This window comes from Dermacentor andersoni, chromosome 6 (assembly GCF_023375885.2).
Source record: "Dermacentor andersoni chromosome 6, qqDerAnde1_hic_scaffold, whole genome shotgun sequence".
Taxonomy (NCBI): Eukaryota; Metazoa; Arthropoda; class Arachnida; order Ixodida; family Ixodidae; genus Dermacentor; species Dermacentor andersoni.
This window is the reverse complement of record NC_092819.1, coordinates 17,294,560-17,319,056: the sequence shown is the minus strand read 5'-3', so window position 1 is coordinate 17,319,056 and position 24,497 is coordinate 17,294,560. Positions and strand designations below refer to the sequence as shown.

Here is a 24,497-nt window from a genome sequence, read left to right as displayed (position 1 = left end):
TAGGGAAAAGCTGGAAAACTCGGTGAATTTAGAGAGGTCAACTTGGTAGACACCCTGTAACTTGCGCTCCAGGCTTTCCAGGCCATCGTGAGAGATTGACACATCTCATTCCCTGATGCTCTGGTGTTTCAAACAGCCGCAGTCCTGGCAGTATTAAAAGGCTTAATACTAATGTATTAAAAGAATTTAGTGAGTGCTTGAGATGTTGGGCATTGTTTGGACATTCACATGGCACGTCATTTGGGAAAGAGCTTAGGAGAGTACCTGTTCATGGTGAGAGTGAATGTGACAGAGTGTGCAAAAGTGGCCAAGAAGTGGAAGGTCAAAGCCATTCTTGCAGGATAAGATAGAATAATACAAGAAGACCCCAAATTAGACGTGTGCCTGAATTTATTCATGTTGTGTGCAAATGGTGTAATATATTTCTTCCTATATTGCATGTTAAATATCGAGTTGTTGTGAAAGCATGTTTTTTATTGTACTTTTTGATGAAGATAGATGAATTCTGCTGGACGCTGATAAAAATCAACAAGATTGTTATGTAGATGACACCATCAACATAAACGATGTCTAAGGAATGCATAAATCTTTGTATAAGCAGGTGTCTGCATGTGGTGAAAGCATGTAGTAGGTAGGTGACCAGCTTCACCTACAGTACAAGTCATCAGTTATGAGATGAACTGATTTATGTGAACAGAGGGGAAGACTGTGTGCATACTTACTGCACAACTGGATTGCTATGACATCTTCATACAAAAGCAGTTTAAGTTACTTCCCAAGAAAATGTGTGCAGAATGAAGTTACAGGTCTGTTCCATTAGCTGTGATTGTTAGACTTAAATTTTGGCTTGCCAATTTTCCCTTGTTGGCCATGTAGACCAGTTGTATTGACTCCTGAATTTCATCTAGTTGGGCCAGTAAAGAAAATATTTTGGTGATAACAGGATGGCGCAAGCAATCTGAAGATGCCTGTGAAGTGCCTGCATCAGAATCTTTTTTTCCTGAGCAAACTCAACACTTGGGCTTGACAACTTTGCAAATGCACCACTTGCACCTCGTTGATACAATCCCATTTTGTACGATTTCCTGGCACCAGTGTTCACCTTCGAGAAAAAAAGAAAAAAAAAAGAAAAGATGACTCAATACAGTCGTGCTTCTATTTAATCAGTTAACACGTCCCCGGAAAACACAATATTTCGGCACCAACACTCAGTACATCGCTAAACTGCAGTTGCATATGTTTTCCAGCTATGAAAATGCTCTAGGCACGCATGATCACGATCAAGAGAAGTAGGTGCCTGCCATGACAGCTTCTCCGCAGCACTCACCCGCCTGTGTCACATGAAAATGCCAGCATGCACTCAGTTTTCTTTTTTGGTACCAGCAAATCTCCTCGCAAGGCTTCACACATCGCATTCACAGCTGTCACTGCCAACCCTATTGCAATAAGCATTTTCACCTATCTGTTTGACAGCACATGTAGCACAGTGCCGCGTGAAGTGTGAATAGCGTGAATGATTTTAATAGGTGATAACACAAATGCACCCCGTTCCCTCCTGCAGGCAGTGTGAAGTGAACATCCTGTTTCGCTCTGGCTGTATTGTTCTAGCGTGGCTCACCAGCTGCTCGATTTCATTTTGGTTTCCCTTCACTGTTTTAAAACACTACGTAAGAGGAAAACGACGAAGTATTCCTTAGGTTGCTCGGGGCCCAACAGCTCAAGGCGCGTTGGCATCTTGTGCCACAAAGTGTCAAAACTTCCCACCAACATACTCTGCCCGAAGAAGCTGTTGAACTAGGCTGAATTTGAGGAGCGCAAACATAAACGTGTTGAAGCCGCAGAAACGACAATGCTTGCCTCGGGCTCCTCGTGCTGCAATGCTTCACATTACATAGATGTCAGCTACAGTAGGCTCTACAAAACTTTTTAGTGACATTAGATTGTACGTTTTTCAGGTTAGTATGTTTATTCTCGCATTTATTTCCAATATGTAGGGAGTAGGTTCTACTGTATATGGTAGTACTCTTGCATACAAGAAGAGTTTGTCCATCTATGAAGCGTGAATGTTTTATAAGTTAGCAGATTTCTTAGTCTCCTTCTGCATTTTAGGTTCATTCCACATATGTAGTTGATCCTGGGTGCAGTGTCTGCATGCAGTTGTACCGTGCACTTCTGTTTGAGCAGGCGGCAGCCCTTTGTCCCCAAGTGAGGAAAATGAACGGCCCCAGGAGCCACGCCTGGCACCCGAGGTGTTGGTCATGCAGCCAGTGTTGCGTTTTCTTCAGCTGCTATGTGAAAACCACAACCGAAGTCTGCAGGCATGTCTGCTTTGTTTGACTCTATTGCACAAATGGGCAGTCCTTGCTGCTAGTTGTAATATTCTGGTTGCTGAAACTTCATTAAATTTGGTTTGGTTTTGATACTTGGTTGTGAAGACACAACATTGTACCAAAGGCTACTTCTGTGAATATCTATTGTTGCTTGGTTTAATTAACAATTTATGCATTCGGTTCATGTTCTTGAACTTGAGAGGGCATTTCTGTGTGTCATTGATGTGAACATAATTGACCTAAATAAATTATGTTGACAATTGACTGAATTATTGTTTTAATAAACAAAGAATGGCTTTTTCGCTCTCTTGGCACCAGGAAGAGAAGATGCTTGTTGCATAGTTAATGTTAAAATTGGGTCGTTTTAGCACAAATGTGAGTCTTAATTATTCAGCCACGATACCAGCATTGTTCCGTTCTCTGAATGTTGGATTGTTGTATGCAGTATATCATAAGTTGATGACAGTGTCTCAAGCTTTTTGATTAATGTTGCCCTTTTTGCCAAGAAAAAAAAAGAAAGGCAAGTGGGGAGGGAGTGAAGGGCTTGTTATTCTGAAAAGTACTGTAAGAAATAGATACAAAATGAAAACTGAGTGAAAATACGCTGAGTACAAACTTTGCATGATTTAAATTTACTGAAATGTTTTATATAATATTTGGCATGCTTATATTGTCTTTAAAAAGACCAGCAATTACAGCCAAGATACTGCTGAGCATCATTTCCATAGCCCAGGGTTGTGTGAGGACATTAGAACAAACAGTAACCATTCATTTTGCTTATGTGGCCCATACTGGTCATGCCAGCTGATGCTGTAAGTGCCAACAGTTGGTGGTTGCCAAGAAGACATACCGGAGAGAAACAGAGGATGCACTTTGTGGGGTCTCGCACATGCTCTTGGGACAAAAGAACAACAACAAAGTAGTGAAAACAACCACAAGGGCATTTATTGCACCTTTCATACACTAATGCCTGCTAGCCTAATTTCTATCCACAGAACATGCCGATGGGCACGCGACAAATCTAGGAAGTTCGACTCACTGTGACTGGATATCAAGCGATTATGTTCACCCCATGCTGGACACCAATGCCTGGTCATTCACGTGTATGGTCATGCGAATGGTGGCATGTTCGAACAATCATGTTTGTACATTCTGGTGTCCTGCCCCTAAGCCTCATGAGGCGTTCTTGCAGAAGCATAGAACGTCGCATGCGTGGAATGTCCGTGCCGTTTGCTGACCCCTAGCCAAAGAGGATGAGCCTACTCCCTGTTGCGCTCGACTAACCCCACCGTTAGGCGGCGTTAGCAGCGTAACACTCGCGACATCTCTCGTAATATGTTGCAACCACGCCTACCGCCGCCAGTACTTAGCTACGAGTAGAAGCCAGATTACAGGAGACGCAAGAGCCATCTGGGGAAAACATCAGGGAATGTGTGATAATCAAGCATCACCACAACTTAAACTCCTAGGAGAAAGCTCAAAAAGAAAGAAATGATAAAGAACATTAACATAACATTTAGTTCAGTCAGGTAACCACGGCGAACATGCCAACGAAAAGTTTAGCTAAAGTTAAATTAAATTCTGGGGCTTTACATGCCAAAACCACAATCTGATAATGAGGCATGCCATAGTGGAGGACTCCGGCTTAATTTTTGCCACCTGAGGTTCCCCTTTACACCTGCTGGGGTTCACAAAATGTGGGCTACTCGCAGCATCCACACAAGTTTTCATAAAGTCAAGCTGACTGAGCTTGTGCCGATAAAGTAGCAATAGAAGTTGCAGAGAAATACACGCCGCACTAGATACTATTTACCTGAGCAAAGAGCACCTGCAGCTTTTTTGAGAACAAAGGTTGTTTGTGCATTCAAGCTTGTCACGAAATATTTACAATGTGTGTGTTGCAGATATGTTGGAATCATGTGTTTAAATCATGGGAAGTTACTCAGAATTTCAGTGTAGTGATAGCAATAACAAGGCAGTTTGCTGCAGTGAAACAAAAGTTTCAAGAAATATGTGGAGCGCATACACTGTGTCATCTTTTTTTTGCTGTGAAGCTTTCCCCATTTTCATTTCTTAATTTGATTAGTTTGTAGATGGTGTTAATTTTTCTTTCTTTTTTTATTACATGAACTTATTGCTTTTTGTCCTGCAACATTGACTGCCTTGCTTATGTGCAGGATTTCTTGCGCAACCAATGCAACAAGAACAACTATAACCTGGTATCAGAGACATTGTTGTTTCTGGACTGCATTTGTGGCAGCACCACGGGTGGCTTGGGCCTGCTTGGTCTCTACATCAACGAACACAATGTGGATCTTGTAAATCAGACTCTTGAGACTCTGACAGAATATTGCCAGGGTCCCTGCCATGAAAACCAGGTGATTTGTCAAAAATTGAACTCTCAGTGCCAAGAACTCTTAAAAGCTAGACGTTGCTTTTAATATATCAAACTCTGCATTTTGCTCACGTTAATGTTACATTCGCCTATGTGTGGAAACATTCTTGAGCAGAGTAAATTGCAGAAATATCAGATGCATTTGCCTTTTGTGAGGTACTTCAACAGCTGCACAGTGTACTGAGGTGCATGTATTTGAGTGGCTGCCTCTCACTAATCTCTGGCCTGGTTGAATTATGTATGCATGCAGTCATCACTGTTGCTCATAGAATTTACTTTCCTTTCTTTTGTTATTTTAGAACTGCATTGCCATGCATGAAAGCAATGGAATTGACATCATCATCGCCCTGGTTCTAAATGACATCAACCCACTTGGAAAAAAGCGCATGGATCTTGTCCTTGAACTGAAGGTAGTACATCTCCTGCCTGTATGTTCTGTAGTCCTTCAGAACTCCTAGTTATAGTGTTATAGCTCCAGAGTGCTTTTCCTACTTATCTTATAGTGCACTAATTTCTTGCATCAGAAATTTGAGTGAAAGCAACATTTCACATCTTGAAGGGGCAGTGCAAAAAAAACGACGACAGAAGGCAGGAACACACAGGACAGCGCTGTCCTGTGTGTTCCTGCCTTCTTTCGTCGTTTTTTTTGCGCTGCCCCTTCAAGATGTTCAACCAGTACCAACTCGCCCAAATGTCGATCCTTCTGCAACATTTCACTACTTAAGTGGGAGGTTGGTCTTATAAAAAAAAATAATTCTTAGAGATATGGTGCTGAAAACTTGTACATATATGTAATCTTATGTGCTTATGTTGAACATGCAGTACATTTTTGTTTATCTCTTCTGGTTCTAATTTTTTGCGAGCTTCTTTTAAATAATTTTTAGTTATGATTTGAAAAATATCAGTTCCTGAAATCTTGCTAAACAGAGTCCAAATGGCTTCTGTATGATTCATAAATACAGCAAGACCAACCTTATTGCTCTGCCTTACCTAGACCTAGAACAAGAGTTGCGAGACTTCAAAGTTGCAATTACCTTGCAACTCGTGTTCTAGGGAAGGTAGAGCAATAAAGTTATTCTTATTGCATTTCTTGAATCGTGCAGGAGCCATTGATACCCTATTTAGTGAAATCTAAAGAACAGATGTTTTTGCAAAGCTTTGCAGAAGATAATTAAAGAAATCATGCATAATGAAATTCAAACCAAAGGAGATAAAGGAGATACACGAAAATGGACCTTATATTCTAAATAAACATATAACATTACATTTATGCTGAAGTTTTCAGCACTATAACTTGAAAAAAAAAAAAAATAGGCTTAAGAATTTTTGGTCTATGTCCCACATTCTCCCTTAAAATGTTTATCAATTTCTTCGTGTGCTTATGAACTTATTAAAAAGCCCAGCCAAACTCTAAGGAAAATATGAGCAATGACGATTGAAGTAGGACAGTAGTTTGTGTGCTGCTCTAAAGAACAGACACAAGAGAAGAAAGACTACTTGAATGTCACTAAAAATGAGAAGTCTGTCTGGATGGTCATTGTGAACTGCGATGCCAAGGAGGAAGATGTGAAACTTTAAAAGGGTTAAAAAGTCATCAATCAACACACCGGCAGAGTTCTGAAAAGAAATAGGATCATTCCTTTCAATGCACTCCCTAACTGCAAAGAACAGAGCATCATGGGGAACAGTATAAAATAAATCAACAATATCCACACAAAAAGCAAAGCCTGCACTACCTTCAGTTCTCAGGAATTTACTTCATCTGATATTTTCGTTAAAAACGGATCTTGCACATCTAGTTTACCCAAATTCTTTATCAAGTAAGACCTGAGTTGCTTCTGCCATGACCCTTTTTCCTATTCCAGTAAAATCGACAGAAGTCAAAGCCACCGCTGTGGCAATGTGTGAGCATCTGGGGCTGGCCAGCCTTGCTGAAATTAACAAAAGCAAAAGTAACGCGCTGAAGGTGTTCTTCTCAGTAAAAACGCACAAGCAAGACCTGCCTTGGCAGATGCAACTCAGCTCGTACTTGTTAAAGCATTTGCGTAAACTAGAGGTGCAAGATACGTTTTTAACGAAAAGATTGGATGAAGTAAATTCCTGAGAACTGAAGGTAGTGCAGGCTTTGCTTTTTCTGTGGATATTGTTGATTTATTTTATAGTGTTCCCCATGATGCTCTGTTCTTTGCAGTTAGGGAGTGCATTGAAAGGAATGATCCTATTTCTTTTCAGGACTCTTCCGGTGTGTCGATTGATGACTTTTTAACCCTTTTAAAGTTTTACCTGGAGTCTACTTTTATAGTGTTTGACCAGCGGTTTTTTCTGCAGAAAGCTAGTATATGCATTGGATCCTGTGTCGCCCTGTGTTATGTGGCATTTTTCTTTCACAAATGGACCAAGTATTGCACCAGGTTTTACCAGCTAACAAGGTTTTTAAAGTTTTTAGTTATGTAGATAATTTTTAAATTATTTTGACTAAGGACGGGAGTCTAAACTCCACAGAAGTTGTGGCTAATATTTTATCTGTTTTTAGCCAACATGGAAAAGGCTTGGATTTTAATTGTGAACTGCTGCAAGGAAATGTTTTACAGTTTTTAGATCTTAGCATTGAGTTTGGTAAGGATCATGTCTGTTCGTGCTATGCTTCACGTGCAAAGAAAGGGCTTCTGCGATTTGACTCAGCGCATTCGAAATTAGTGAAGAGAGGAATTGCGTCACTCTGCCTTGAGTCTGTGCTCAGGAAGTCATGTGTTCACAAGATGGCATTGAGTTTTGACAATAAATTGGTAGGTTGGCTTCAGCTGGGTTCCCTGGCTCGCTCGTAACAGGAGTAGCCGAAAGCCTCTTACAAAAAATGAAGAGAAAGGCGATGAGAGCTGGAGCAGAGGTCCCTCGGCAAGAGGTGAGACTGGTGGTCGTGCCGTATGTGCACAAGGTGGCCCACAACCTGAAAAAGGTAGCGAGCAGACATGGCGTCCCGCTTGTGTTTTCAGCCCCAAGGAACCTCGGAAGCCTTTGCTCTCAAATCGCAAAAAGAAAAGAAAAAAGAACTCAAAAAGGCTGTGAAACCAAACATGGGCGACCTTTCATGAAGTGTGCCGAAGGGGTTGTGTACGAGATTCCCCTCTCGTGCGGTCGTTCCTATATAGGTCAGACCAGGTGCTGTGTTAATGAGCGTGTCAGGGAGCATGAAAGAAATGTTGAGCAAATGAAGGAGGGCCCAAATTTGCCTAAGCACATAGGGACCTGTCCCTCACGCTCTTGTGAACCACATTTTTCAGATGTGTGCATTGTTGCCCGAAGTACTGACACTAGAGCAAGAAAACTGTTTGAAGCCTATCACATAGACAAGAAAGGCAGCTTGTGCATTAGCAAAACTTTGGTATCATTTCATAGGGTCGAGAAGAAGTTTCTTGACCGTTATGTATCCTGAGTTTTTGATTAGATGCGTGAATGAAAGTTTGCTCTGTGCGCATGTGTTGACCGACGGTATATATATGCCTGCATTCTGTGAATAATGCAGTTCCGAATGGTGCCCTGTCCCGTTTTCTTTTCTTGTGTGTGTCCATTTATTTGGCGTCCTTATTATTATTTTTTTTTTATAAGTTTGCAACTCTTGTGATGAGGTGGAAATGATAGTGTGCGAAGTGTAAAGGTGTCTTTTTGTTTGTCTGAACTGGATTTCTCACCTTTGGAATTAAGAATTAAAATCTTGGAACATGTTATTTTTGCTGTGTGGTTCTAGTAAAATTCAGTGGCTGTAGATTTCACCCGTAAACGGAGCCCCTTGGTTGCTCTTGATGTGCTGTGACCACATTGCAGCTTGATTGTTCTGTCAGTATAGTTTGAGGATTGCGAGGTGTTGAAATCGGTGGTGCCAACAATCTCTCTAAAGTTATTTTGTTCTAGTTAGTGCACAAACTATTAAATGTTTCACATTGCCATAAAAAGTTTTCAGTTTCGCCCAAAAGGCGAAGCATTCATTGTGATAGCAAATTATTAGACAGCTATACGAAGTAAAGCTAGTAGCTTTATCTGCCGTATAAACTTGTGAACAATTGCTTAATAACTAAATTAACAACTAAATAACATGTGCACAGGCAAGCATGAACATATCTCACTTGATGACTGTGGACATTCACTGTCAAAACACTGGTATGTGGAAGAGCAGCAGCAGCAGAATGCGAACTAAGCAGAGAGAAAATGGTGCACACGATGCCATCAGCCCTCGGTGTGCCTAGAATCTGCACCCACCACAGACTGCTTTCAAGATAGGGTCCATGCAGCCGTGCTCAGTTGTGCCATATGCAGCCGCCACCAGAGTAGAATGCAACCCCCCCTCCCCTGCTGCTGCTTTGCACACAATGGAAGAGGGCTCACTTCCTCCCCACCTTCCTCCCTTACATGCGCGAGATCAAGCCGCCAACTTTGTTGACTCACGCTGACACGTTTTGTTGGGGTCTGACATCTCACAGTAGTGCCGATCACCACGGGTTCGGGCTTAGCGAGCCACAGGGTTGCGTTGGCCATCGCCTTGCGCAATCTAGCGCACCTGCTCAGGCTGCAAAAGGGGGTGGAGGAGGCACTGAGCACTGCGCACACAAGAAAACACAGTATTGCCCTAAGTTAGCGGAAACAGTTTATTTGTCTCTGGCGACACCCAACACTGCACAAACGCCCGGCCTCGGGCTGGCACAGAAATCAAAGGGGCTCCCGCCCCTAGAGCGATAAATACAGACAGAGGCGCCGCTAGCACATCACTGCAGTAGGATGGCTCCCCATGACATACTGCTAGGAAAGGTCCCCACGGCAATGCTGCTTATTCTTGCAATAATCAGTTGGCTCACTCACGAGAACTTGGGCAATATCCATCAGCTTGGGCTTCCATTAAGTGCGGCTCAGCGTATTATGACCACGCATGAGCACTAGGCATCACTCTTCGGCTTAGCGTTCAGAAAAGGACCAACGCAAGGTAAGGGGAGGCACTGCAGACCAGCTCAAGTCCAATGCCCAAACAAAGGGGCCAGCGGACGAGATCGAAAATGTCTATGTACTGAATAATGTCCCGTTAGCCCTTGCTCACGCTCGCTCCGATCACTGTGCTGGTCGCGCTGCGGCTGCTGTGGCCAGCAGTGTGAATCGTCATGTCTGCAAATTGGTTCGTGGCAAAAGCGAGTCCTGACAACCATCGTGAGTGGAAAAAGAGAGGCGTAGAGACAACAGAACAGGGGAATGCCTGCTCAAGGGTGCCAGGGTGAACCTCCATTACCAGAGCTTTCACTCAACGCACAGCATACGGTGCGTGACCGCAATGTTATTGCACTTGGACTTTATACAGAACATCACGGCAACGGCGACAGTGACGCTGGTGGCAGAAGTGCACCTGGAGTGTCCATATAATTGCTATTGCAATAAAACTTTGCTTAGTGGCAAGTTGCAGCCACAGCCCTTAACAGAGTGGTGCAGGTATATTACACGCTCTCCTTGTGCTGGTTTCAGAACAATGCAAGCAAGCTGCTGCTGGCTATCATGGAAAGCCGAGGGGACAGTGAGAATGCTGAGCGCATCCTCTTCAACATGAGCCCCCGGCAGCTAGTGGAGGTGGCATGCAATGCATATCACCAAGACGAGGATGAAGATGAAGATGATGACGATGATGATGATGCTGTTGGGGACAACCGGGGTACTGGTGGAGGAGACGGAGTAGGTGTGTCTCCAAAGGAAGTAGGCCACAACATCTACATCTTATGCCACCAGCTAGCCCAGCACAACCGAGACCTGGCTGGGCTGCTGAAGCCACATGAGAGCTCTGATTGCAAGACAGCCCAGGCTCTGCAGTACTATGCCTCCCACACAGCACAGATTGAGGTGCAGTATATGAGCATTGATTGATTAAATTTTGTGACTGTGAAGAATGCCATAGTCATGATGTCCATATATGTAGTACATTTTCAATCACCTGGCAAAACTGTCTAAAATTTCAGTAGGTGAGCATTTTTGGCATTCCACTTTGTCCACAGTGTGGCTCCCATGTATGTGCACTACATGCATGATACTGAACCACTATGGTGGACTATATTAGAGGATGCTTGATGCTTTTGAGCCTTGCCCCACTTGTAAAACTGTGTGGTGTGTGTGGTACTAGTAGAGGAGGATGATTAAAGGCAGAAAAAGCTGATGCCAGCTGTTCTAACAAACAATGCCGGAACCCACAGTTCCAGCTCATGGGTTTTTTGTTTAGCTGAGTGCCATATTGTTTCTAAAGAGTCATTTTTCTTTTTTTTCTTTTTTTTTGCATTTTGACAGATGAATTGACATTGTATTTACTGTAGTACAGTCTAACCCACTTATAACAATACTGGTTTTAACAATATATCACTATTGGGGGCGAGCTCCACCACTGGAAAAGCTGGCGCCACCGTTGGCGTGACATAGCATGCGGGATCACGTGGACACAGCGGCCGCGTTGGCTGCTTTGAAAGTGCCGAAGCGAGCTGAAAACGAAAGTGTATAGAGTCCCACCTGCGCTGCGGTTCTGATTAAGTGGTAAGGCTTTCCCGCCTTGGGTGTCTGCTTGACAACATTTGAAAGCACTATAATAGGTAGTGGCCGCCTTTGGAGGTGTGCAGCATGGCAGGCTACTGCTCGGTGCCGCAGTGCCGGAAGTACGCAACGGAGCCCAGTGTCAGCCTTATCCACACGTTGCTGCAGGACGAGAAGCTGCGTTAAGCTTGGCTCGCGAAACTTAGAACTGGCAAACAGCCATCGGCTGCAACGTGAGTGTGCAGCAAGCACAAACGTGAGGAACATTTCTAATACGGCGTCAGGGCTGCGATGTTCGGTGAGTAGCAGAAAGCGTGTACTGAGATGGTCACCTGCGCGTGCTGCCCAGCTTGTGTCATGAAGTTTTGGCCTATGAACTTGTTGATGCTAGATACTGGCAAGTTCGCAGCAATGGAAAGGGAACGATAAAAAGCACATAAAAAGAGGCATGACATATGCTCACGCTTGTGTAGCACCAAACAATGAAATGTACTGGATTAAATAAACGAAGCAGCGGGTAATTGCTTGCTGAGAAGACCGATAAATATACAGTGCGAGGCAAATTGAGAAATAATGGTATTTGAACCTCCAAGGCCTTAGAAAAAAAAAAAGAATTCAATCATCGTAATGGGACATCCCAAGTCGCCCTGGTAGGTGTCGAAGTCTGTAGTTATAACGAAATTATTTTTGAACAGCTCTGATAGTTTCCACACAACACTGGTTGCTTATGTGCTGTGAAATGCTCATATGCTGCTGCCCAAATCTGAGGACACGATGCGAAAATGCGCTCGCTACGAAAGGGAAACGTGTGCATACATGGAAGCAGGCGCGCAGTCGGTCACTGCGAACCTGTGTGATCTCTGCATTGAGGCCTCATTATGTTATACTCCATTTAGTTATACAGACAGCCCAATATAAGAACATATTTCACATAGTTTACTCACAGCGTTTGCGTACCTTTCACGGAAGAAGCCGGTTCGGGAGACTCCATCACGGCGACCGCGCGCTGTGTCATTCACTGTACGTATTCGGTAAAGAGACAGTGTCTGTAAACCATACTGTGCTTTCAGTTTACCCAAGATTATTATTTTGACAGTAAACAATTTCCCTTGATTTAAGAGTACTTACAGGAATGTCCAGGAGGGCTGCCGCGTGGTGTTTTTATTAAGCGAACCTGTGAGGAGCGCGCCGCTTGATCTCTCATACGTACGCAAGGGAGGCGCTTCAGAAAGATGCCAACTCTGTAACTCCTCGCCCCCAATACAGGCACCGTCAGTATGACAGAAGGCATGTCATGCAGGGTGCATGGCATAAAGGCAGCTGTGGCGAAGTGGCTCGCATATCTTTTTAGGATTTTGCATTGTTTTTTCTTTCAGTGCACACACCCAGTAGCCAGATTTAATTGTTATAACCGGAAATGCGGCAAGGAAGCATTGTAGTAAGTGGTTTATTTTACCACAGAAGTTCACAGTGTTGCTCATTGTTACATTCAAGTATTGTTAAAAATCAGTAATGCTATAAGTCGGGTTCCACTCTACTTCTGTCTACTTAGACTGTTTAAATTATGTCCCCTGTGCTTTTTTCATGTGGCTAAGTCATAAAAGTTAGATTTTCTTGGCACTTGAATGTTGTTATAAGTGGGCTAGACTGTAGTACTCTTAAGGTGTCTGCACATTAGAGAGTTGCTTCTTTAGTGACCATCGATTCTTTGTCGAAATTTCATCACACCTTTATGTCCCTGTTCCCCCTCCCCTATGTGCAAAGTAGCAGGCTAGAGTCTAACTCAAGCCAACCTTTTCTTTTTTTTTTTGTAGTAACAGCGACAATGGAGTCATGTTGATATGTTTTAGTGATTTATTGTGATAAAATGAATGTGACATGCTAAAAGACACAAATAAGCTTACATGATGTAACAGTATGTACTACTACACAGTGTTTCCATAATTTTGTTTGGGCTCTGGTAGGGCATAGGACTAATGTCTATCTTTTGTACTAAACTGTGACACTGGTTATTATCTCTTGCATGCAGATCGTGAGGCATGACCGCACAATGGAGCAGATTGTGTTCCCTGTGCCACAGGTCTGTGAATTTTTAACACGGGAAACCAAGGTAAAAGTGTACAACACAACAGAGCGAGATGAACAAGCTAGTAAGGTGAGTGCTGCACATTGATTGTTCTGGGCTTGTGTGTTCAGTAGAGTGCCTATTTCAGGTGTCAGACTTCTTTGAGCGAACAGAAGACCTTTTTAATGAAATGAAATGGCAGAAGAAACTGCGAGGTAAGTGTTCATTTCTCACACTGATACTTGTGTGTAGGCATTGCAACATTTTGAGTGTATTCTTGTTTCTTGGCAATGGTGTAGTCATTAAAAAAAATCATGTTTTCAGGTCAACCAGTGCTATACTGGGTGAGCCGCCACATGTCAACATGGAGTACTGTGGCATTCAACTTAGCCGTTCTGGTCAATGTCATTGTGGCAACCTTCTACCCATTTGAAGGAGCCAAAGGTATAGGCATTCGCTTCTTTCAACTGTTTACTTTTGATTTGATAAATTGCGCTTCTTTTAAAGGTAAGAAACAAACTTGACAAATCAGTAGATTGGAGTGCTAGGGTTGTCATATACTATTTCAATTAAAATGCTTGCAAGGACGTTTCAGTGTCTACATTATCCTGGGTAATGCATTTTTGTGGGCATGTGCACATGTACAGGTGGAGCTTTCACAATGTGCATCCCTTAAGCTGGCATTCTCACTTATCGTCCTCACCTTTTGTTTGAAGCTCACATATACTATATGGGAAGTCATTTTACAGAAATGCCACTACTTCAGTTTTTAGTGCACTCTTACTGCTTCTCCAGCCAGTGCAGTAGTGTTGCTGAGGAATGAGCAGCACTGTGAATAATTTTAACTTGGCTGGTGGTTATATTTAGAAAAAGGGCCCTCTGTGTATTGTAATTTAAATGCAGCTTTTATTTCGTCCCTTGGTCTTAGTTCCCAATTCCTTCTATTTCCATAGCTGCTCTTCAGCTGTAAGAATGTACTGCTTGTGGAATTGTCCAGACAGCCAAGCACTCTGAAGAGATACAATTTTTGGCCTTGGAGAATAACTGTGTTTATAAGTAGAAACTGAGCTCACTGTGTAGTATATGCTTACATGGTTTCTGGTGGAAGCGCCAATCCTTTTAACTGTTGCATATGATGTGTGCAGAACTGGACCCACGGCTGAGTGGCCTAAGTTGGGCACTGATGCTGGTATCTCTGGCAGCGGTGGTTGTGGCACCGCGACCATCATCTATACGAGCACTGTCTTGTGCCTGCATTCTGCGTCTCATGTCCTGGCTTGGCTTACAGCCTACACTGTGGTTACTGGGCACAGTAAATGTGGCCATCAGGTCAGTACTCATTTTCTCTATGCAGTAGATAGTGAATCTGTTTGCATTTAGAGACTATGCCTGGTGACTGTCCTTACTTGGGTACTCCAGCAATTATTGTGTTTACCTTTAAGTTCAAATTTTTGTAGGACATAAATTTTATTAAATGAGTGCATGCCACAGCTATTACATTGTCCTCTGTTATGCTTTCTAACATGTAGCAAGTCTTGTTCTGGAGACTATCTGGAGATTTTCTAGCCATGAAGCATATCGTGATTTTAGCTGTGATGTGTCCTTGTTGTCATCTGTGCTGAAATATACATGATATGTCAGCAGGTTACTCTGTGAGAATCAAGCTTCTGTGACCAGCTTATAAGAAAGTTATTTTCTCTTAACACTTCGAAATTACGATCATAAAGTTATAATTTATGGATACTGGATTACTGGAGCTGCAATGCTGGTTGCATCTTATCACACTTTGTCTGGCTGTAAAGTGTTCGAAATGTTTTTGTGTTCTGTAAGTGTTCTCCTTAAAGGGTAATCATAAAAAGACTGCATATGAGCGATTATGTTGCTATGTTAGTTAAGTAGAATATGGTGCATCACTGCAGTATTAGTTTGTGCAGTCTCTGGTTAAACTGTTCTTAACGAGATGACGCTACCAGCATTGCTGCTGTCGTTACCATTCTGTAAATGTTACCATTCTGCAAATGGTAACATGTTTACAGACAAGCTAAGATTCTTTATTGCTTATTTCCCTGTAGTTATAAACGACCTATGGTTCAGATTGCAGGTACCGGTGCTCATACAAGTGTTTAGGACATGGAACAAAAAAAGCTAAACATCTTTCTAGCACACTAATATAGCAAACATTGAGGGGTGCAATTTGCAATCTGTGTGTGATGTACAGAACAGACCTCTCAAGCACTGACTGTAGGCCTTGGTAATGAGATCAAATGTTTCTGAGGTTTCATGTTTGAGAAACTTCTGTGAGCAATGGTGCATTTCTGTAATGTGAAGATTCTCAGTGCCTTTGTCTTCTTTTCAGCACGGTGCACCTCGTGAGCATAGTGGGAAATCATGGGACATTTGCACGTAGCCTTGGCCACATGCTGTCCGATATGGAGCTCCTGTACCATGTCTGCTATTTGGTTTTTTGTGCACTGGGCTTAGTAGGACACCCACTGTTCTACAGTGTGCTTCTGTTAGATGTGGTCTACCAGGAGGAAACACTCCTTAATGTCATCAAGTCGGTAACACGTAATGGTCGCTCAATCATTCTCACAGCAGTGCTTGCGCTAATCCTGGTATACTTGTTCTCCATTGTTGCATTCCTGTTCTTCCGGGATGACTTTCTTATTGAAGTCGACAGCCGTGCTGTTCAGAGTGTGCCGCGAGGTAAGTGAGCTCCAATTCTATGTTTCGTGCTGTCATGGTTGTATTGCTTCTTGGTGCCACAACTGGAATAACCAAAATAAAAGAGAATTTGATGCAGACGTGTAAAGTGACAAGCTCTATGACAGTGAACACGAGAGTGCGTGCCGTCAGTTACCCGCAGAGCACTCTTGACTAAAATGACGAACTCTGACAAGCAGCTAACATACTCTTGTGGTTTGTAAGTTCAGCGAACACACACCCTGGTAGCACGCCTGCATCATGTGCTACTGCCACCACCAGATCCTGTGCTCTGTAAACTTTTGTGGTTGACTGTACTTCTCCATGTCATCTTCACTTTTACTTTTTTCATTCCACTTGCACTACAACTTTTCAGAATCATCATGCACTCACTAGCCCAGCAGACAAATGTACATAATTTTGCTGGTATGAATTCACGGTAGTGTTAATTTCATATTGGTTTAGGCGTATTGCAATATGTAGGTAATTGTATGTCATAAAATTGGTTGGCACTAGCATACGTGCAGCTATTCGAGGCTGCTAATCATGTCGCTGTTGTGACATTGTGCTCGCCTGAATCCCGTCATGGCTGGCTAATATATGTCAAATGCATCGGCTACTAAAGCATGTAAATAGGTTTTGAATACAGACACCTCTAAGCCCGAACAATGCATATAGAGCCTTGTTTCCTCATAGTTGGTAATATGTATCATCTCTTGGCTTATATGAACTGTCGCGTGTTGGAATCTTGTCCTGTATGTTACAACAGTGCTGCCTGATGGTGATGATGGCACTATTGATGCTCTCTCTGTTACAACAGGGACTGGCCCTATGTCTCATTTGCACTAGTTGCACAGTTAACAGCTATGTTTTGTTAATTTCCAAGAGTGAGGTAAATTTATTTTACTGACTGCCTGTTATAGTGCCTTCTTGAGTGAATAAAGAAAACAAAAAAAAAAGACAATATTAAACTTTATAATCAGATATCTTTGTACAGTCAACTTTCGTTAAATCAAACCTGACGGGACCAACGAAATCGATAGAGTTATTGTGTTATGCGGCAAATTGTGCAAATTTTGCGAAGGCAGTTTTGGTTTTGTATCCGATTGCACTGCGTAGGCAATTTTCAGCCGAATTTTATTTTTAAAAAAAAGCACGCATTATAATCAGGTAAATGCGATAATCAAACATTGTGAGTTACGGTTACTACTTGAAAATCTTACTGAGCAGGCCGAAAATGGGCGTTTTCGATCTCCACTGTGGCAGACGCTCGCAGTGCAGGGGTCGCTAGTGGCATCACCATAGGGGTCAGGAGCGTGCATCCTGACTGGCAAAGTTCGAATTATTTGACGAAGGCCAATTTTAGGATCGAAATAATTAAAGCTTGGGCCCACAGAAATATGAGGCACCAGTCGGGAGCTCTGGCTGCGATCGAATTAACGAAAGTCTACTGTATTTGGAAGGACTTTATGTATCTTTTCAAGTGGTGCAGTAACCAGTAGTACCTATCTTTACAACCAGCAATCATTGTAAATGGTATTGTTATAAGTGGACTGCACCACAGTATCTTGGAACTTTATGTTCAACCAATTAAGTGCAATTGATATGGTATGATCTTAGTGCACCTATTGCCTCTCTCACTTGTCAGTTTCAGGGCCAGAAAGTGATCCACCATGCCTTGAAGGTTTTTGTGATGCGTCTGAGCGGCCCAATCTTGGCAACAAAGATGCCAGTGATTCAGATGATGATGACACAACAACCGAACGAGCTTGTGACTCACTCGTAATGTGCATAATCACCACGATGAATCATGGCTTGCGTAATGGTGGAGGTATTGGAGACATTCTACGACCACCTAGTGCTAAGGTGTGTACATCACCCATGGTATTTTTGTGCTTATTACCAACATGATCTGATGTTTGTGTTTACAGACCATGATTAGCACTGAATGCACATTGGTGATATTTACCGTTTGTAGGTGCAGTACGTACTGAAATCCTATTGCGTGCACTGCAGCTGCATTTGTAAACACAGGTCAATGGCAGAAACAAACATGTGCGTGTTTGTGCAGGAACCACTATACTTTGCTCGAGTCGTGTATGACCTGCTGTTCTTCTTTGTGGTCATCATTATTGTGCTGAACCTCATCTTTGGCGTCATCATCGACACCTTTGCTGATCTGAGAAGCGAGAAGCAGCAGAAGGAAGAGACCCTGCGAAACACATGCTTCATCTGTGGTTAGTGAACAGCTGACCCACTTTTGAATGTTTTTGCATGCCACTGTCAATGCAGCTGCAAGGTTAGTTCTAGTAGTAACGCATAAATACCAAGAAACTGGATGGGCAAACCACGCTGCGGTAGCTCAATTGGTTAGAGCATTGCACGTGCAATGCGAAGACATGGGATCGTCCCCCAACTGCGCCCAATTGTTTCTTCATCCACTTTCATTGCCATTAATTTATCATTTCTTTAATTCAATTAGTAGGTACAAGTAATTTCCCCTATGTTTTCCTTGGTGTATTTGTTGACTTCTCATGATATGATTAATAAAAATCGGGCCCCTCGGTTAAACCCCTTTCTTCTCGTTTTTACATAATGAGAGTCTCGAATCTGGCTACATTGATGCCTTCAGGTAACATGTGCGGGTTTATTGACCAGTTGCCTTCGCCCAGAAAAATCACATACTCGTGACACTTGCGCCAGAAAGGATGTTCCACATCCTCCGTCAAGGTTTGTGAGTGGTGGCACTGGCTAACACTCCCAAGGTTCTACTAGTAACACACAAATACCAAGAAAGTGGATGGAAAAACCACGCCATGGTAGTTCCATTGGTTAGAGCATCGCATGCGTAATACCAAGATGTGGGATTATTCCCCACTTGCGGTAAGCTGTTTTTTCATCCACTTTCATTGCCATTAATTTATAATTTCTTTAATACAATTAGTAAGTACAAGTAATTTCCTGTATGTTTCCCTTGGTGTCCGTGTTGGCTTCTCATGATATGATTGTCACTGTCCGACACTTGATAGGATTATTTGGCATATTCATATTTTTACGGGGAGGATAGGGTGTGCCGGCTGATCAGTAGTCGAGTCTGTTGACTGGGCAAAGTGACTGGAGTCCTACGTTGGCAAATTCTTGCCATACAGGGGTCTGGATGAGGGATATTACGGTTTGGGAATCGTCTGGGGAGCGAACTTGGGTAGGAACTGGGGAGGAAGCTTCAGTCTCCTGGCAAACGATGTGCACAATACTGTTGGATGCAGCCAGCATGGGTGGGAGACGGAGGTCCTCTCAGGTAGATATTGCAGCCGTGTTAGGAAGCATGAAAAGTGGTGAACAATGCGACAGCTTTTGACTTCTTCGAAGCAGCGGCATTCAGCAATGTTGTCCTGTACTGTAGAAGAGTTCTTGAATACGAGGAGAGTAAACATATCGTCGGCGATTCCTTTGAGGATGTGCACAACATTTTCTGCTTCCGGTACTTTCTTGTCAAATTTGCGACAATGCGCAAGCATGTCTTGACTATATACCACATAGGACTCTGTGCAAGTCTGAACTCGGCACGCAAGGTCTTTCTTCATGGCACGCTGGCAGCAAATAGGCTTGCCAAACAAGTCGGTGAGCTTTTGCTTGCGCAAGTCCCAGCTGGTGAGTTCCTCTTCGTGGGTGTTAAACCAGGTGCATGCCGTTCCCGCGAGGTAAAGTATCAGGTTAGCGAGCATCATGGTTTGGTCCCAGTGGTTGCTTGCACTCACACGGTGGGTGCGGGTGGCGACGTGCCCGAAGCATTCTCGCCTTAAAGTGGCATGGCAGATGTAGCCAAGGAGTGCTTACTGTGTAAATCCATCGTGCGTTGAAAAGCCCACAACCTTCACCAAAAATGTTACGGGAAGAATCTATATACAAAGGATATGCATGTATTTACAAGGTGAGGCGCAGAATGCTGCAGCAGTGGTAGGACTAGTGCGTGCACCCCAGATAGCTGCACTGTCATTGTCATCCAAGCATCGACCACAGGATCGCCACCTGTGACATTATATTTACAGGGTATTTATAGCATCTTCACTGCCATTCAAGATGGAAGACAGTCTGCGCGACATCGGCGAGCATCATCAGTGCTGGTAACAGTGCTGGCAGTGCTTGGTTACAGTATTTAACATTACCATAATGAGCATTTAAAAGAATTGTGATCACATAGTTTGGGCTTCCTTATTAAAACACCGAGAGTATGCATCCAAGACATATCTGGAGGTGGAGAGAAAAGTCAAAGGATTGATGATTCAGCATGTATGAGCTCTGTTGTGTGATGAGTATTGGGAACATAAAAGAACACTTGTACTTAAGATGTCCTCTTTGTGTATTTCCTTTTAAGAGGAAATGTTTTGTGCAGTTTGACTGCTTATTTCCTTGTCTGCAAGATATTTTTCTTTTTTTCCTTGTGACCAGGTCTGGACAGATCAGCTTTTGACAACAAGAGTGTGTCATTTGAAGAACACATTCGATGTGAACACAACCTCTGGCACTACCTCTACTTTATTGTGCTGGTGCGAGTCAAGGACCCAACTGAATTTACGGGGCCTGAAAGTTATGTGGACTCCATGATCAAGGTTAGCTGGACGTCTGCTGCATGTTACTTCACTTCTTTTGCATTATGAGCAGTTTCTGAAGAGAATCCTGAACCCAACATAGGCCAGTATGAATCCAAGGGTAATGAGGTCCAGTACAAACCAATATAAATTACTGTTTTTATTTGATTATAGGGCAGCTAGAATTGTAAGGCAAGGGCGGAACGGGAGACCCAAGAAAAAGATCAAACTTGAGTACGCACACTATTATAAGGCCATCTGGAGGAGCCGTCAAATTATTAGACTCGGCAGGAATTGCCTGAAATAATGAATTACTAACACGGCCAAAACGCAAAATGGCGACCATGAAATAGGGGGAGGAAAGCTTCAACATATGAAGTGCAGGTTATATGTGAATTTTACCTTTAGGTGTGGCTTCACAGGGGTGTAAATTTCGCTTTATAGTGTGGCTTCATGGCATCGCGGTGTGCACTGCCGTAAGGCCACACTGTAAGGCGAAATTCTCACTGCTGTAAAGCCACACTATAAGGTAAAATTTATGCTGCCATGCAAGCACACCTAAAGGCAAAATTCACATATTAGGCGGGGGACGATTTCAAAGCTAAGGAGTCCGGGGAAAACCCTTGCCTTATATTTGAATACATGAGGTATGTGCATTTTGTGCGAGCAGTACTTTTCGAGGGCATTTACTGTACATAGGTTTACTACTGAGCATCTCATTGGATTTGAATGAGCTGAGCATAATTAAAGGACCGGTTTATTGCCTGGCAGATGGTATGTCCAGCAAGTATGACCTGTCTGAAGTGTCTGAAATGCTAGGGCGACAGGTAGAATACCTGGATACCAGTGGCTGCCGTAAGCACATTGTAGTGCTTAGGGTAGCCACTAGTTTTGAGACAAAAAGCCATCTGCTAGCTGCTTGGTTAGCCCAGATGGCAGAACGGCTGCCCTGGAAAGGTGGTGGTCCCGGGTTCGAGTCCCGGACCAGGACGAGTTTTTGTTCAGCTGTGAGGCTTTTCTTTCGAAGAACCCATATGGGTTTTCTTTGTAACACTTAGCTATGTTTGGGTGGATGTCTAATTTTCCCTTTATTAATTACTCATCTCCACCTTGCGGGTTTCCACAGAACTATTATGTTATTACATTTAAGTCTCCAATGCTATTCATTGCGTGCTTAGAAGAAGTATTCAAGCTATTAAACTGGGAAGGCTTAGGAGTACAGATCAACGGCGAATATCTCAACAACCTTCGGCTTGCCGATGACATTGTTCTATTCAGCAACAATACAGACGAGCTACAACAAATGATTGAGGACCTTAACAGAATGCGTGTAAGAGTGGGATTGAACGTTAATATGCAGAAGACAAAGATAATGATAAATAGCCGGGCAAAGGAACAGGTTCAGGATCGCCAGACAGCCTCTTGAGTCTGTGAAGGAGTACATTTACCTAGGTCAAATAATCGCAGGGAACCCTGATCATCAGAAGGAAATTCACAGAAGAATAAAAATGGGTTGGATCGCATACGGCAGACATTGCCAGTTCCTGACTGGAAGCTTACCATTATTATTGAAAAGTAAGGTGTACAATCAGTGCATTTTATTAGTGCTGACATATGGGGCAGAGACTTGGAGACTGACAAAGAACCTTGAGGACAAGTTAAGGACTGCGCAAAGAGCGATGGAATGAAGATGGCTAGGCATAACGCTAAGAGACAGAAAGAGAGCAGTTTGGATTAGAGAGCAAGTGGGTATAGCCGATATTCTAATTGACATCACGAGAAAAAAAATGGAGCCGGGCAGGTCATGTAATGTGCCGGTTAGATAACCGTTGGACCATTCAGGTTACAGAATGGGTATCAAGAGACGGAAAACGCTATTGAGGATGAGAGAAAACTAGGTGGAGCAATGAAATTAGGAAATTCGTGGGTGCTAGTTGGAATCGGTTGGCGCAGGACAGGGGTAATTGGAGACCGCAGGGAGAGGCCTTCGTTCTGCAGTGGACATAAAACAGGCTGATGATGATGGTGATGATTTAAGTTTGTAATATCGAGGTTAAACTGTAAATGAAATCATTGAAGTAGAAAACATTGTGCATTTGTGCAATATTTGTGTGACCACTCCATCAAAGCTTTATCAACAAAAGAGTTAAGTTTCCTCAATAAACATTATGGGTAAAAGTGACATGCCATGATGAAGCTTTTGCTTTCCGTTTGGGTCTACACATGCTGCTTGATGAATCGTTGCATGGTGCACCAGCATGACTGTGACATGCTGGTGAGATTGAGTGTATACATATTGCACACCATCTTTAAAAAATAAAATAAATAAATTTGTTGAAAGTCAGTGCTGTGTGCATCTATTCCTGACTGACCTGTCTTCACCGTGCTGTATGTATAGTCATAAACCACCAACAAGCCCAACTTTCCACCCTACTGCAATTTTATTACCGATTATGAAGACTGCCATTTTAATTACTTTTTTTAATGGTTGTGTGAGATATGTTCACGAGTTAATAGCTGAAAAAGACTTTAAAATGAGATGCATCTTAAGCTCTTTTGGCAAGGGGTGTTGTACAGCCAATTTAATGAAAGGACTTGTCGTAAGGAATATGTAACAAAGCATAGTACTTTGACTGCTGGGAAAGCCTTAGATTTCACAAAGTGCTCTTTAACAATGAGGATGCTTTCTACTACTGCAAGCAAACACGAAATATTGCAGCTGTGCAGTAACTTAAACAGGCATCACATGAACAATTTTCATTGGAAGTGTGATAGAAAATGTGGATTGATGGTATTGTCTTCCAAGACTGAATGCTAACTTGTTTAGCCGTAGCTCTTTATTATGTGCCAAGATATTAGTACCTGGACCCGACATTGACCTTGTTTAAATGTAGCCACTTCACCTTGAAATCGAAGCATGGCAGCTGGTGGTAAAACAAACTAACCGCTGTTCTGTTGGCTGAGGTTCCAAAATATAACCAGAATGTGTGGCGAAGCCGTAGCTGCATATTTAAGGACCCCGTGACATTGTTTGTACTTTGTGGTGCTGCAGGAAAAGAATCTGGAATGGTTCCCACGCATGCGTGCCATGTCACTCGCAGCAGATGAGGCAGATGGGGAGCAGAATGAGATGCGCACACTGCAGAATCAGTTGGAGGATACGCAACGCTTGGTGACTACCTTGTCTAGGCAACTGTCCGAACTCCGAGACCAGGTAACATTCTTGCTCATTTTGCAGACCAATGGCAGCCATTATCTCTCATGTGCCATCTGCCCCCTTAGGAAACGTGCAGAAAACAGAATTTTTTTGGAATATGTGCTTGTGAGTTTATGTACTGAACTTGTCACAAAATTTTGTGTGTTCAAGTCATGTAGTTGTGAGGTTTGCCTATGGACACATGGCAAAGCACTTTCAAGAGAAGAAATTTAAGTGCTTCAAAGGAGTGCCCAGAATTTAAGATTTAGGAAAAGGAAATAAACGCTGCTCGGTAGAACAGGAATAAGATGAGCATAAATGAGCAGGAGTTATTTTGAATACTTAAGGGAACGCACACACACACAGTAGACTACTGTTAATTCTGCTTTTCAGTTAATTCAATCCTGAGCGCAGGACCTGGCCGGCACCCATGCATTTCTATGGGCCAAAATGTTTATTTAGATCCTAAGATTGGCGTTCGTCGGATAATTCGAACTTGACCAATCCGCACTCACCCGCGTGACTCACATGGGGACCCCAATAAGACTGGTCTAGTGGCAGCGTCTGTCATGGTGGAGCTTAGGGGACAGTGAAGGCATCATCTCCCGTCAACGCCTATTTTCGGCCCGCCAAGGAAGATTTTTAAGCAGTGACAGTAGCTCAGCATGTCTGATTA

General features: G+C 43.0%; 1 protein-coding gene across 3 annotated transcripts in view; it reads left to right on the top strand.

The window, feature by feature from the left end:
• Positions 1-24,497, top strand: part of Itpr (Inositol 1,4,5,-trisphosphate receptor) — a 154,733-nt gene that overhangs the window by 127,108 nt on the left and 3,128 nt on the right. For all 3 annotated transcript variants that reach the window (XM_055065883.1, XM_050169922.2, XM_055065882.1), the window contains 13 exons: positions 2,185-2,318; positions 4,508-4,708; positions 5,025-5,135; positions 10,225-10,593; positions 13,298-13,423; positions 13,482-13,548; positions 13,658-13,777; positions 14,479-14,662; positions 15,690-16,039; positions 17,685-17,902; positions 18,108-18,273; positions 20,486-20,646; positions 23,678-23,839. In XM_055065883.1, the coding sequence (XP_054921858.1) occupies positions 2,185-2,318; positions 4,508-4,708; positions 5,025-5,135; positions 10,225-10,593; positions 13,298-13,423; positions 13,482-13,548; positions 13,658-13,777; positions 14,479-14,662; positions 15,690-16,039; positions 17,685-17,902; positions 18,108-18,273; positions 20,486-20,646; positions 23,678-23,839 (2,369 nt within the window). The remainder of the gene's footprint in view (positions 1-2,184; positions 2,319-4,507; positions 4,709-5,024; positions 5,136-10,224; positions 10,594-13,297; positions 13,424-13,481; positions 13,549-13,657; positions 13,778-14,478; positions 14,663-15,689; positions 16,040-17,684; positions 17,903-18,107; positions 18,274-20,485; positions 20,647-23,677; positions 23,840-24,497) is intronic.